The 15,745-nt window shown below is 40.2% G+C and overlaps 3 protein-coding genes across 3 annotated transcripts in view; 1 reads left to right on the top strand and 2 right to left on the bottom strand.

The window, feature by feature from the left end:
* Positions 1-4,390, bottom strand: part of LOC129187640 (activin receptor type-1-like) — a 36,074-nt gene extending 31,684 nt beyond the window's left edge. Inside the window, exon 1 of the mRNA XM_054787202.1 lies at positions 4,081-4,390. The gene's annotated coding sequence lies outside the window, so the exon portion shown is untranslated. The remainder of the gene's footprint in view (positions 1-4,080) is intronic.
* A 4,071-nt stretch (positions 4,391-8,461) lies between these two features.
* Positions 8,462-15,745, bottom strand: part of LOC129188073 (coiled-coil domain-containing protein 148-like) — a 32,400-nt gene continuing 25,116 nt past the window's right edge. The window contains exon 16 of the mRNA XM_054788072.1: positions 8,462-15,564. Within this exon, the coding sequence (XP_054644047.1) occupies positions 15,421-15,564 (144 nt within the window). The 3' untranslated portion in view covers positions 8,462-15,420. The remainder of the gene's footprint in view (positions 15,565-15,745) is intronic.
* On the top strand, positions 10,254-14,135 carry upp2 (uridine phosphorylase 2). The gene is made up of 7 exons (XM_054788073.1): positions 10,254-10,418; positions 10,495-10,609; positions 10,690-10,848; positions 12,493-12,607; positions 12,710-12,919; positions 12,996-13,142; positions 13,272-14,135. Exons 1-7 carry the CDS (start codon positions 10,366-10,368, stop codon positions 13,412-13,414), a joined length of 942 nt encoding a protein of 313 aa, XP_054644048.1. The 5' UTR covers positions 10,254-10,365; the 3' UTR covers positions 13,415-14,135.

Raw genomic sequence — 15,745 nt, 5'->3', positions numbered from 1 at the left:
GCGTCAAGTCGGTGCAAGTTCAGAAATTCGATTTGAATAGCTCGTGCGACAGAGAGAGGGAAACATTTTCCACGACTAACAGAGTACACTTGGTGACGCCTTCTGACGCTTCACGCTCTCATTGGCTGATTATCGGGGCACCGCCTACGCTCTCATCTCATTGGCTGATTATTGGGGCACCGCCTACACTCTCATCTCATTGGCTGATTATCGGGGCACCGCCTACGTTCTCATCTCATTGGCTGATTATCGGGGCACCGCCTACGCTCTCATCTCATTGGCTGATTATCGGGGCACCGCCTACTCTCTCATCTCATTGGCTGATTTATACAGCGCGTACGTGAGTCTGTGTGAGAGACAGGCTTCTCCCTTCAACCTCCCTTCCCTTCGTAGTCGCCCTTAAACTAGTTGATTGTTTTTGTTTTTCAGTTTTATTCATTTACAGTACCGGTAATCTTATTTATTACCTTATTTTATATTGGAATGTTACTCCACTATGTTTATGCTAACGTTTTCTTATATTTTCCCACCATATTTGGTGGACTTTGAATATTTTGAAGGGCCAAAGGGGTGAGTTTGGGAAGCTCTTGGAACGGATTAGGCTATTTACATGTATTTTACGCTTCGTATAAACGTAAAAACCCTATAACGTAAACGTTCTCGGAATGGAGTATTGACGTTGTAGGGGCGTCTACTGTACTCTTAAATGAGTACAGTTGTTTTGTTGGCTAATCCACCCATCTCCGAGTGGATAATTAATGTATTACATATTTTATATAAGAATACAATTGTGTTTCTTGTGCCTTGATTTGTGTTATTTTTTGAAAGATTTAATGTATTTCTAGTTAAAGGGGTATCGTTTCAAATAGATTTGTTGATTATTATTTTGATTGATAACTTTCATGTTCTTATTTTATTGCATTAAAATTACTCATTAAAACACATACACACACACACCCTGTGTATGGTTTTTCAGCACTACTTTGTGCTCTATAGCTGATGTAATGTGAATTAGTCCTGTGTGCAATCAATAAAGTTCTTATCTTAGCCATCTGAGCAGATCAAATACATTGCTGTTGGTGCCTCGCTGTTTCCCAAGTATATTAGCATTGTATGTGTGTGAATGTATAAACGAGAGGCATTAACTTGAATTTCCTTGCAGAAAGGCGCTTTATGAAGTACATTTATTTGTATTCACTTACAGAGCAGCCTTGCCACATCGTTGACATCCGGCTCAGCGACGCGGCGTCTACGTATGTGGTTGTGACAACAGCGCTTCCTGTTTCCCAGCATGCTTTGCTGTACTGTGGCTGTAAAAAGCTGCTAAGTTACATGTTTAGATCTCACATACTGTAGCTGCTGTTTTTTCTGCATTCTATGTTGGTAGTGTCTTGTCTGTTGTTATCTACCTCTTACCTTGCTGTATAATGTTTTTTGTTTTTTTTAGCTCTTTCTTTAAAAACACCATAAGACTGGTATGTGGTATTACTGGTATGTGGTATTTCAGCAATAAAACAGATAACAAGGACCTGGAAAGAGACATTAGTACCTAATATAAACTTGTGGATAACAACTCTGAAACAGATCATTGTACTGGAGAAATTAACTTTAACTATTAGAGATAAGATGTCCATACTCAGTAAGTTATACCCAGAAGATTTCTGTAAAGCAATTGAGAATATGGAATTGTAGGCCAACATTTTCTATATGGTAGATGTTCTTGATAAATATATATATTTTTTTCTGTTTGTGTTATTTGTATTATTGGTTGATTGATTATATTTTGGATAAGTAACTTTTGTTCTTTGTCTTTTTTTAGGGGAAGAAGGAAAAAAAAAAGGAAGGGAAAAAAGGCAATGTTGAAGGATGGGATGATGATTTCTAATTCATGACTGATTCATTGTTATAAAGTAATTTTAAAAAAAGACGTGAAAAAGATGTGGAATGATTAACCTTCCTCACGCAATTTCTATGGAGTTGGTGAGTTCATTGTGAGCTTTGTTGCTACTCTGCTTGTTAAATATAGAGTTACTTCATCCTCACAGACTTGTGATCAGCACAGTATTAACTGCATGATGCAGCACGTTAAGCAATGTTGCAAATTTGCGACGCTGACGCTAAAAGCTCTGTATAGGCTTTCATTGTAGGGAAAAAAACAACACCGATGTTGGTCGATATCACATTTTTATGCCGGTATTGGCCCGGTAATTAGCGGTGGCCGATATTATCGGACATCCCTAGTTCAAAGACATCATGTAATTTAAGGTAAATGTGCTTTTTTTGCAGTGTCCTTTCCAGCATAGTTGAATGTAGCAAATTGTACATCCGAATTAAGAGTTACAAAGTGAGTGATACGAATATCCACTTCATGTTCACACACACACACAAAGCCGTTTTTGTGATGTTCGGAGTGTCCCTGAATGCATCTCGCGTTCTTGTAACGGCAATGAGGAAGTGTAGTTCCCAGATGAACGGACTAGAGACGTGTGTGAGTTGGCGATACATCCAGTATGTGGTGTTCGAATTGTACTGCTGTTGATGTGAATGATGTGAATGAAGTTATAAAAGAGCATCAGACTCGGTGTGACTGTGTTGGGACGCACCGCTGTGATTCCGTCTGCCATCATAACATTTCTCTGGGGCCCATGCGTTAATACACTACAAAATTTAATGTAATTGTGTGAATGCCCTCAAGGTGATTCATTTTTGACAGCCCTAGCTTTTATTAAGGATTTTTATTCAGGATTATTGTGAGATAATTCAATCCTTCCATAAAAGCCTGTTGTTGTGATAAAGTCTAGCATTTTAGTGTCTCACTCAACATTATAGAAATATTACTCACCACTGTAGAATACCACCTATCATCACAGCATCTTTGAATGCGTCTTCTGAATGCCTTTTATTTGTATTTTAGTTCACGTAGTCATTTTTATGCCTGACAATGATTCATTTAGGCAAAAAAATGCTATGCTGCATGTGTGCATGTTTTTGTGTCTCCTTTGGTCAAAATTGTCCCCCCCCCAAAGCGGTAAACCTATGGAACACACTTCAATCGGAGGACGTAGTACGAGGATTTGCCAATGGAAAAGCATCAAGCAAAGCGGATGCCGTGCAGTGGAGAATGCAAGACACAAACCTAATTTACTGTTTAAATAATTGATTAAGAGGTTTGTCAATATCGTGAAGGCATAAGAATAAAGAGTGGCTTGTCCATGTTGGCTGTCAAAGGCTAAAAGCCATGCATCAGATGTGTAATCAAGTATGAATACAATCAAGTAATCCCCAGACAAACTTGATTAATATGTGTGCCTGTGGAGGCAGGGAGGGGTTAGCAGCAAGGATCTAGCTGTTGATTCGAGCACTTCGGTGTGAGACGTTGCAGTTCACACGTCTTTTAATCAGCACAATTATCTCTGATTTGTTAGAGCCAGAATTAACACCTCCCTTCACGAAGTTGCGTGCCTTTCATCGTTCTTATGTGCAGTATATGCTCTCATTGGACTGTGCTGCAAAAACGTACTCATCATTTATTTTGTGCAGTTTTGTGCACACAGGCTGCAAACCGTACCCCCTCCACCTCACTAAAATCATGAGCTTCTTCTTCTTCCTCCCCCTCCTCCTCCTCCATCACTGCAGGACTGCGATTGTGATGTTAAAAAAGTGCCCAGCGTGGGATGATGACACACACACACACACACGCACACACACACACACGCAATCACGCAGAACGACCCTCCCAGTGATGTTTGCATGACAATACACTTGCAAGTCGCAACTTGTCATGATTTAAAGATGTACTATGAAATTGTCGCGATGGAAAACAAAATTTTTTTTCTGCAAGTTGTTCCGCCCAAGGGAGTCAACAATTATCCTCACCCTAATATATCTGCCACACACCACCAAAAATAATAACATGCTGAATCACGTATGAACAGCTTCGTGTTTTAACAGGTCAACATTTTAAGGGAAGAAAAACTAAGAAGGGAACATTCTTGAAGCTCCTCGCAGAGCCCTACCCAAAACTTCCAACACACACAAATATGATGTTAAATTACAACTTACATTGTAGCGGACACTCACCTATTTGGAGTATAATTTAAAGTGCTTCAGAAGGAGGTCTTCTGCCTGAAGGACTCTGCCATCTCCTTGAGGTTTCACCCACAATAGCACGTCTGTTCTCCAAAGTCAGTCCGAGACGCTGCGGCTACATGGCGCCAACATTTTCCAAACGTTGCTTCGTAAAGAGTCACACTTTCACCTCGCCTCTCTGGTTCGAAAGCGACAAACTAAGGACATTTTTGAGATCACTTCGATTTAGCAACGCCGTCTGGACTTCTCTAAAAAGAAGGCGGCGCAACCACCAAAAGATACCAAGCAGACTGAAGCAGGAAGTTGCTAGCAACTCAGTTACCCACAATGCGCAGTGTCATCGGCATAAAATTTCCGGTGAGCACTTTCAAAATAAAACAGACCGGAAATAATAAATAAAATACTGCAATATGTATCAACGACTAGTATGTATCGTGTCAGAACGTATTTTTTCTTCCAAAAATCTGGTATCATTGCCATTATTAACCCTTAATTGTTAAAAAAGTCTTAATTTTCAACGTCAAAGAAAATGTACAAAATGGACCAGTCACAATGCATTAAATATACAGTAGTCAAAAATGGAAAGAGTGCCGACGTATTGCACTCAAGTAAAAGTGACTACTTGGCTGAAATTTTACTGAATTGTACAGGTCTGCTCAAGGGAAAAAAACATAGAAAGTAACATTTAAAATGTACTAAAAATGACAAATACAGAAAAAATAACACGAAAGGTAACACAAGGGGACATACTGTACACACATATATGACATGTAAATATTATATTCAAAAATAATCCTAATCAAAAACATCAATTACAATGGTTTTTAAATGAATTTATTTGGTGATTTTATTTTTGTTGTCATTTATTAAAGTACAATTGTTGCACAGTTGTTAGATTGAGAAAAAGGGACTTACAACACAAACTCCCCATTCATATAATCCAAACAATTTATCACCCCAATAACCATATAGTTGAAATTAAGAAAATTATTGGTTGAAATAAAAAATTACAAAAGTCATTTGAATGCGAATGCCAAAATAATGACACCGATTAGCCTTGTACTTTTATTAATGATTTTGCTCAACACAATTCTGGCTTAAAAAAACCAAAACATACTGTACTTGGCCCGCTGGGCTTTTCAAGAAGCAAATTCAGGATGATGTGAGGGTGTCAACTCACTAGAGGGCGCTGTTGTATTGAATCATATTCGGATAAAGCCTTTTGAAGCGTCAAGTTGAAACGTTTTTTTTGTTGAAAAAAACACGTTTATATATTTTAATTGAAATTAAAATATAGAACGTGATAAAACAGTAGTAAACTTGTTGGCTGTATTAGCAGATTGGGTTAAAATATATAATTCTAGTGTTATTTTCTATTCATTTTTAACATTATTTTACGTGCACGGCTTTAATTTAATACATTTATATACGTATATGCAGTGGTGTGAAAAAGTGTTTGTCCCCTTCCTGAGTTTTTTTTTTTGCATGTTTGTCACACTTAAATGTTTCAGATCACCAAGCAAATTTAAATATTAGTCAATGACAACACAAGTAAACACAAAATCCAGTTTTTAAATGAAATATTTTATTATTAAGGGAGAAAAAAAATCCAAACCTACATGGCCCTGTGTGAAAAAGTTAATACATAACTGAGATTAATTGAGATGAGACTATCAGTCTGGAAAAGCTTTTGGACTCCAGCGAACCACAGTGAGAGCAATTTTCCACAAATACAGGCTTCATTTGCCTCAGTTAAGGTCAGTGCTCATGACTCCACCATAAGAAAGACAAAAAACAGCTAAGATGAAAACCACTGCTGATCTTGATGACCCCCAAGATCTTTGGGAAAATGCTCTTTGGTCTGACCAGACAAAAGTTGAACCTTTTGGAAGGTGTGTGTCCCATTACATGTGGCGTAAAAGTAATACCACATTTCAGAAAAATAATATCATACCAACAGTAAAATATAGTGGTGGTAGTGTGATGGTCTGGGGTTGTTTTTCCTGCTTCAGGACCCGGAAGACTTGATGTGATAAATGGAACCATGAATTCTGCTGTCTACCAAAAAAATCCTGAAGGAGAATGTCCGGCCATCTGTTCGTGACCTTAACCTGAAACCAACTTGGGTTCTGCAGCAGGACAATGATCTAAAACACACCAGCAAGTCCACCTCTGAATGGCTGAAGAAAAACAAAATGAAGACTTTGCAGTGGCCTAGTCAAAGTCCTGACCTGAATCCTATTGAGATGCTGTGGCATGACCTTAAAAAGGCGCTTCATGCTGGAAAATCCTCCAATGTGGCTGAATTACAACAATTCTGCAAAGATGAGTGGGTCAAAATTCCTCCACAGCGCTGTAAGAGACTCATTGCAAGTTATCGCAAACGCTTGATTGCAGTTGTTGCTGCCAAGCGTGACCCGAACAGTTATGAAGTTTAGGGGGCAATCACTTTTTTCCACACAGGGCCATGTAGGTTTGGATTTTTTTTTCTCCCTTAATAATAAAACGTTGCAAAAAAAGTATTTTTTTAGTATTAAAAACTGTATTTTGTGTTCAGGTGTGTTGTCATGCAAAAAAGGAGAGGAGTGTCATGATTTGCAGTACATTTGGAGCCCAATTCCATGTACTACATGTTTAGCACTGCAATCTGGTGTTGTTGATATGGCACTTTTACAAAAAAAAAAATAAAAATCAATACAAGGGAAAATAAAACATAAAAATATAATAGAATATACACTCCACTTGAAAAGTTTGGGAACACCTGCGTGTAAACACCCATTCATTATACAGTATCAGCTCTTCCAATAAAAGCCAGTCTTGTTCACACACTGTATGGCCTTTAAATACCATATTACTGTATCGTACAACACTACTGTTGCATGCAGATCAGTGCCCTAAAGATGAAGCTGGGCGTTCACCCCGCATGTTGGCATTGGCTCACAGCTGGTCGTGTTGTTCTTCTGCTACCTATATGGAAATGTCAGTGACCTGTCAGACGACCCCAAATATACTCCCACCAATTAAAGTACGACAGACACATGACAGTAAAGACGTCTGTCCACAACACTATCCTCATAATGTTATGAACACAGACAAAGTCCGGACAAATAAAACTGTACACAAGCAAATGATGACCACAATGAGGTGAAATTAACTTGCACCTATTTCCAGGACGAACCACTTTCTTGAAGGGATTTTGATGATTTATTTTCATCATTTTAAAGCAGACGGTAGGTAACATACTGTAATTGAAGAGGAAATACCCTGTTGTTGCATAATTACACAGCCGGCTGGTCACAAAAAGAGCAAATGTTAAAAGTACTTATTGACTCTCTGCTTTGCTAATAAGTACCCAGAGATTGTCTGGGTGAGTAATGGAAAGGTTCATTCTATTCAAAAAAAAAAAAAAAAAACAACCTCTCTGGTTAATCTCTGAAAGGCAACGGAAACATCAGCCGCGTTCCTGTAGAAACAGAAAATTAATGTGACAGGTAGAATTTTTCCATCTGAGCCAAACCAAGCTGCGGATTTCCAGTCACTGTAATGTTTCTGGGTAATGTAAATCCATTTCATTGCTCAATAAACTGGCAATGCATGGCCTTAGACAACCACAATGCATCCCACCGGGTATCCTCCAGTTGTTTATGATTCGGTGTTCATACATCGCCTTCAGTTACTGCCAGGATTGCAATGCAATCGCAACTGAGTCCTTTGTATTTTCTTGCATGTGCTGTTAAAAACCGTGTAGTACAAAAAGTACTTCTATCTTCTCACGGGACAATACTACAGGAATGAAACGCTAATATGCTTTAGAGTAGTCAGTGTACAGCTTGCATAGATTTGCTATCCACTGAAAATGAGTCAACACGCAGCCATTATTGCCTAAATAGTTGGCAACACAAGTGAGTAACAGAGTAATTGTGTTTGGACTACAGTCATGCACCGCTGTGGAAGTATCACGGTCTGGGGCTGCATGAGTGCTGCTGGCACTGATGAGGAAAACATGAAATCTAGGGATGTTCCAATCGACAGGCCACCGACCATTATCAGACCATTTCTGTAAAAAACATGTGATCAGCATTGGCAAAAAACACCAAAAGCCTCGACTCTTAGTTTTTTATTATAACGGTTCAATTCAGATTTTATGCCTATAATGACAAATGACCAAAAAATAGCATAAAGACGATGGCCACACTTTGAGTGCAGATCTGCTTGGTAATTAAAGTAGTGTACAATTTAAATGTTGCCAGTCATAAAACTGGAATAGATGAAAGCTCTAACAGTGATGAAAGTTGGAGACCTCTGCATCCTGGACAATGAATGTATTCTCTTAAGTTAAGCAAGACAGATTTCTATTTAGGTATTGGGTATTTCTTTATTTAGGTATTTATTTTCATTATTTTATTCTGTTAATTTTGTTATCTCGAACTAAAATATAAACTTGTATTGACACATGTTTGTATATTTATTAGGTTATGAGTTTAGTGTTCTATGTAAGATGACACCTTGAGTCAGACTCTTATATTGAGTAATGACCTCCTGCAATTTCCAGTGGGTTGACAAGCTCATTTTTTCATAGCTCATGATTGGCTCCTTCAAATAAAGAGCTGCCTGGTCCTCACGGACTTGTGTGCACCACAATATGCCATTTTATGACGTGGACACGTGCGGCTTATGCACCAGTGTGGCTTATATACAGCTGTATGTACAAATCTGTTCTTTCCTTTAAATTTAGTGGGTGCGGCTTATACACCAGAATTTCCGGTATTTGCCAGGGACCCTCGGAATTGGCCCTGGGCAAGACCACTCATCATAAATACAATGTTCCCTCGTTTATCGCGGAGGATAGGCTCCCAAAGCAGCCGACAATAAGTGAAATCCGCAAAATTGCCAACTCATTTTTTTTTTTTTACAATGATTATGGATGTTTTAAGGCTTTAAAGCCCCTCACCATATACTTTTCTCAGACGGGCATTAACATTTGATCACATTTCTCTCTTGTTTAAACACTCTCAAAGAAGTTCACACCTTCGTTTGAATTTAATGATCAACCTGCAGGTAGGACACAAGAAATGATTCACTCAAGCTGATTTTTTCTCCTGTGACCGTTCCTTTTCGTCCTGGCGCCGTTTCGCTGTACTGTAGCATTTTTGTATCCTTGTTAAAACATATTGTTGCAGTCCTTCAAACTGAAGATTCATTTACGAGCTAGCAAGCTAGGAGACACGCAGGGCGGCACGAAGGAGATTGACTGACAATGGTCTATAGCCAATCAGGATTCAGAAAACAATGAGCGGTGCAGACAGAAGCGAGGGAAGGGAGACACCCAACATCCCACAATGCAATTCTTCTTAAAGGGCCAGGATCGGCCTGTAACAGCGTTCATACACGGTAAATTTAATTCACAGAAAATGCGCCCCCTTGTGCAATATGTGTCCCCCACGGATCGTGTGTGTGTTCCGCGCATGGGGGTGCCGCCTTGACTATGCCGACTACTGGAGCCAGCCCGGGTGAGGTAGTTAGCGTAATTACCAAAGTAAGGTGCAGCAGTAAATAAATCGGCGCGTTACTGACCGGGTCACCGGGAAGACTCCTGGTACCCCCACTGGCCAGTCTGCCCCCGAGTATGGCCTCATTCAGACACTAACAGCCTGGACAAGTCCTGTTAAATGTTTGAATACAGTGATGGCTGTAAAAAGATAGATTTACGTTTCTGGTGCTAAATCTATCCAATAACCGTCAACCGGTGGTGTATTTTTATTAAATACTTAGCTGTAAAACAGTCTTTATTGCAACTATGAACTCATGATGTCTCACTGGCCGAATGCAAGCAAGCGACAGTATGTTGCGGTATATGACTCACAAACGCTGCAATGCAAAGGTTTCCTCTGTTACAGACTGATGTAATAAAGGCTCGTCAGAATGTTCCCAGACTTGTATTTGCTCTCACAATGCAGCCTGTCATTGTTTTGACAAAGTCACAATAAAGGTTATCAGCGTGTTCCAATGTCACAACGCATCCGCTAGTCTGTGCTGCACGGATTCGGACGCATTGCACGCAGATCAATCATTTTTCCAGTGGATTGATCTTGCTTCTCTAGGGGTTGGTTGGTGTTTTGGTGTGCGTGTTTGCCACTCCTCTGCCCGGAGCCAATCAGTGGCAAGGTCAGAGGTCACCACTATATCAGCTCTGGAGAGCAACTCTAGTTGGGACAACAGCTGTGATATTTGAATAGCTAATAGCGGTAACTTGATTTTTTTGTTGTTGTTGCAGTCATGGCACCGATTCTACTGAACTGCATGGGAAATGACCACAGTGAATACATCAAGTAAGTCCACCTTTTATTCCCCCATCATCTTAGAAAGTCTATCAGGGTGAATAATAAGCTGCATTTCCTTCTTTAGACAACAAGTCCAGGTGAAAAATCCCTACTTGGATACCATGGAGGAGGACATTCTGTACCACTTCAGCATGAGCACCAAGTCTCACAACTTGCCGGAGATGTTTGGCGACATTAAGGTACTAGAATCACAAAAGCACTCCTCTATCGAGTTTAAAGGCAACTTATGATCTGATATAACCTCTGTTTCATCATATAGTTTGTGTGTGTTGGCGGCAGCGCCAATCGCATGAAGGCCTTTGCCCAGTTCATCCACGAGGAGCTGAAACTGCCCGGCAACCCAGCCGAAATCCGAGATATATGCGAGGGAACTGACCGCTACTGCATGTATAAAGTGGGACCAGTACTTTCTATAAACGTAAGTATTCTAAAGAGCGGTATAGTGAGAATCCACTCAAAGAATATACAAGCCTAACCCTCCATTCCCCATTAAACGCTATACAGTCGTCCCTCAACACTTTGCAGTTTGAATTTTGCAACACCAATCTATCATTTTTTTAAACATATATTAGGAAATCATGTTGTTTACTGGTTGAATACAACTTGTTATTAGTTAAAAAATATGCACATTTAAGCAGGGTTTTTTTGTGCCAAAATTAAGCATTTTCAAGCATAAAAATGTCTAAATGAGCAAAAATACAAATATAAGCCAAATAAAGCCTCATTCCTCATTAAGACGCACTCAAATTGTGAATGTAGTGTTCTACATTGGTCACTAGGTGTCAGCAATTGTTCAGTGAGACAAGCTTTTACTTTTATTGCAGATTTAAATGATTTCACACCATAATATTAATTATAAATCATAATAACAGAGGATACTGTTGCGGCGGAAACACACAAACTAAAACTCAACTATGAACCCCCCAACGACACTTCCTGTCCTCCACAAGGAACACGAGCACGAGTTTTACTCCCATCTTAAAAGGCTTATTTTCTCTGATTATATCTACTATATTGGGAAAATGTGAATGTAAAACCGACTATATGGGTGTGTAGAGAGGGCTCTAATAATTTTAAAAACAACTGTATTTATAAGATTGTAAACAGATTTTCGATGCAGTAACGATGGAAATTGATAAATAAGGAATCCTACTTTGCAAAAATTCTCTTATCACGGTCGGGTCTGGAACCAATTATCCGCAATAAACAAGGGATTACTGTTCAGATCAATGTCAGTTTTTCATATGCCCCGGTTTTCACATGACTGGGTTTTCACCAAAATGTTGCCTCGGTTTTCGTACAATGTTGCACCTAACGAGTCCGTTTGCAACAAGAGACCGACAGGCAGGTTGGTGCAGTGTCTGCACTGATGCAGACTCTGCTTCGGTCCGTTGTGCTGAAGAGGTAGCTGAGCCGAAATGCAAAGCTCTCAATTGACTGGTTCTTCTACGTTCCTACCCTCACCTATGGTCATGAGCTTTGGGTAGTGACCGAAAAGACACAAGATTGCGGGTACAAGCAAAAATGAGTTTTCTCCGTAGGGTGCCTGGGCTCTCCCTTAGAGGTAAGGTGAAAAGCGCCGTCATCTGGGAGAAACTCGGAGTAGAACCGCTGCTCCTCCGCATAGAGAGGAGCCTGATGAGGTGGCTCGGGCATCTGGTTAGGATGCCTCCCGAACGCCTCCGTGGGGAGGTGTTCAGGGTACGTCCGACCGGTAGGAGGCCTCGGGGAAGAACCAGGACACGTTGAAGAGACTGTCTCTCAACTGGCCCGAGAACGCCTCGGGACCCGCCAGGAGGAGCTGACAAAGTAGCAGAGGAGAGAGAAATCTGGGCCTCTCTGCTTAGGTTGCTGCCCCCGCGACCCGATCTCGGATAAGCGGTAGAAGATGGGTGGATGGATTTTACTATTTTGTACACTCATATTTGTTTGCTCTTAAGCATCTTGAGTTTTTGAAAAGCTCAGAGTTTTTTATTTTCCTCAAGCTGCTGCACCTCACACTGCTACAAGTAGAACTGCGGCATGCATGGCCGTTTTAAATATGACTTGTGTTGTCTTCTAGCATGGCATGGGTGTCCCATCGATCTCTATCATGCTGCATGAGCTCATCAAACTGCTGCACCATGCCCACTGCAGGGACGTGATCCTCTTTCGCTTGGGAACATCTGGTGGTGTTGGTAATTTTTTTAAAAAATTTTTTTTCCTTTCTTCAACTTTCCAAAGTCATGACACTCAAAAAAAGTTCCAATTCAAGAGCAACATTTTCCTTCCTCATCCAGGTTTGGCACCAGGCACGGTGGTGGTTACAGACAAAGCAGTGGACTACTCCTTCAGGCCCCAGTTTGAGCAGGTGGTTCTGGGTAAAGTGATCACCCGGAGCACTGAACTGGATGAGGGGGTGGCTAGTGAGCTTCTGCAGTGCTCCTCTGAGCTCCAAAACCTTCCAACTGTGATTGGAAACACCTTGTGCACACACGATTTCTATGAAGGTCGACATTGTATATGAAAAGAATCACCTGTGATAAAATGTGTTTCATGAGTTAACTGCTCTATTTTGTATCATAGGTCAGGGTCGACTTGATGGGGCTCTGTGCTCCTTCTCCCATGAGGAAAAGCTGGAGTATCTGAGGCAAGCCTATGAAGCTGGAGTGAGGAATATTGAAATGGAGTCAACCGTCTTCGCAGCCATGTGCCGTGTGTGTGGCCTCAAAGGTGATTTATCTTGTTGCATAACATGTCAGAATGAGCCACTTCTACACTTGAGTTACAAATACAAGTTGGAGCGTGTATGTTTTTTGGTTCTACTGATGTTGACTGTTTTGTGTTTTTGTCCGACGCCAGCGGCTGTCATCTGTGTCACATTGCTGAACCGCTTTGAGGGAGACCAGATCACGTCCCCTCATGATGTTCTGGTGGAGTACCAGCAGAGACCACAAGCTCTGGTGGCCCACTTTATCAAGAAACGCCTTGGACATATTGTCTAAAAGCACAACACTGCCGTAGCCCTCTTAAATCAATGTATATAGATTTAACTGATGTGTATATACTGTACTTAACATGTTCATATGTGCATTTCAAGACACTAAAGATGCTTGATTAAGTTAAATATTATATAACATTAATTTAAGTTTGTATTGTATCATTGAATGTGTGATAGTTTGGTACCCGTGTTACGGATTTTTCTAATGATGTTCTTTTCCGGTTGTTTGGTAGTACATGCTATCTCCAAAAACTATAGGAACAATTCGGAAAAACCTTGAGGCAAGGTTTTCAGTGAAATATAAATGCACTGCAAGTATAGTGGCTAAGTTTCCTAGCATCATCTCTTTTAATGCTTTCGATAAGAAGCTCATATAAATCATCTGTGATTTTACTCATGACTAACTTGTGAGCACACATAAACATAGTCACTTTAGTCGTCTAATGCTGGTACAATGTAGTCTCATTAAATAAAATATTCATGTCTGTGTGACTGTCGATACTGTTTGATGCTGCTCATAAGGTGCGCATAGAAAACCGAGAATCACAATTTTAATAAAGTTAGAACTGTGTTCAGTAAGATGCTGAGGTAATTCTGCATGCATTGCATCATATACTGACAGCTGTTTCTAATATTTTGGCTACCTGATGTTACGAGAGAGGGTGGTGTGCAGTTGTACACCACAACAAACTACAACCACAATAATAAACACACTGTGAAATGAATATCGCCCTGACAGTGTCAAACAAACAAAGCGGTATTAATATTACTATTAAGGCAGAATTTTTCATATTGTGCTTCTATTGAATCCTGATGGAGTCTGCAGGTGCAGTGGCCTGTTAGTCTATACAGCTAAACCCAAAAAGTATAATGAAAATCTGAGTTAAGGGGAATTTTTCTGTGTTAATTGTGTATCTTTCAGCTGAAAAAGCCACAAAGTGGCAAAAATGTTTAAAAAAATGTTTTAAAAAATGTATCATGCTCATTCTAAACTGTGATTGATTGGCTTGGCCTGGGATAGGTGACCTGAGAAACTACTCTGATGACCCTGAACAGGATAAGGACGATCAATAACGTAAGGAAGCAGGGGGAAGTTGAAAATTCTTAAAAAGCAAGATTAAAAAAAGACAAATCTCAAAATCCAAAAGCACACAGCGCAGGAAGAGCACATGGGAAAAGACTTGCCACAATCGATGAGAACATACAGACTCATCATCCATGAGGCAATGAACATAACAGAGCAACAAGAAAACCCTGAACCAAAATGTAGACGTGACATCCGAAGGGAATCATAAACGAATAATTATTCCTAATAAAAAAAAGTTATATATATATAGTTATATATATATATATATATATATTAACTATAATAAAATATCAGGAGAATGTCTCCTGGGGTGGGTCATGTCCGTTGATATATTCAGATATTATGTTGGCTTGTCGTCAAAGCTCACTTCTGGTCATGTGATTGCGACAGGGTGGCAGTGGGTCGGTGACGTCACCGTTTTCGTGTAGGCTGTCTACACGAAAAGGACAAGCAGACACCAGATTCTCCCCACTCTGGAGGCCGTTTTCCAAAAATACCGTTTCAGGGCACCCAGAACGCTGTTTCCGTGTGGATGTGAGGCTGAAACGATAACATACTTTGGCGTTTTGACCTGAAAACGTTTCCTTGTGGATAGCCGCTTCATGTTGTGTTGAAAACAGTCTCTTAAAATAGAAGATAAATGAGAAGTTTGAGTTGAAAAATTCCCGCATTTTGGGTCACCAATTGTCTTTGAGGGGTGATGGTGGGATCCCGCAGACAAACCAGTTCAGGACCACTGCTCTAGATTATTCTAAAGTTATCAGGATCCTTTAGAAGTGCGCAAATCTTATGGATTTAACAAATAAAACTTCACTTGACTCTTTGCCTTAACTTGACTTGACTAAAAACAACAATAACAGCATTGATTAATTAATTGTAATGATTAATGGTAATTAATAAGTACTTCCTCATCCACAACTTGGTTAAAATTGCAGCGCTGATTTGGTGTCTCGTCTTGGTGGTTTTGGGGGCTTGATATGTGACAGGACCTCTTGGGCATACGGAGTATGGTGCAGACCGGCCTCCCTCAAGGCCTGCTCGATCCGTAATCTGGGATCAGCTACAATCTGGAAAACAGATAAGGTAGAAAAAAAAAATGCTATTAATGTTTCTCACTGTGCCTGACATTCCACTGCTTGCTGCTCGCTTAATGCCTGATGATTAGTCACTCATCTCTCACGGGCTGGCATTTTAGGAAGAAGTTGGAAAATCATTAGTCATTGTTGCACAATAACACCCACAGACCGC

The sequence above is a fragment of the Dunckerocampus dactyliophorus genome, chromosome 9 (genome assembly GCF_027744805.1).
Source record: "Dunckerocampus dactyliophorus isolate RoL2022-P2 chromosome 9, RoL_Ddac_1.1, whole genome shotgun sequence".
NCBI lineage: Eukaryota > Metazoa > Chordata > Actinopteri > Syngnathiformes > Syngnathidae > Dunckerocampus > Dunckerocampus dactyliophorus.
The sequence above is the reverse complement of the archived record's forward strand: the minus strand, read 5'-3'. Positions and strand labels throughout refer to the sequence as shown.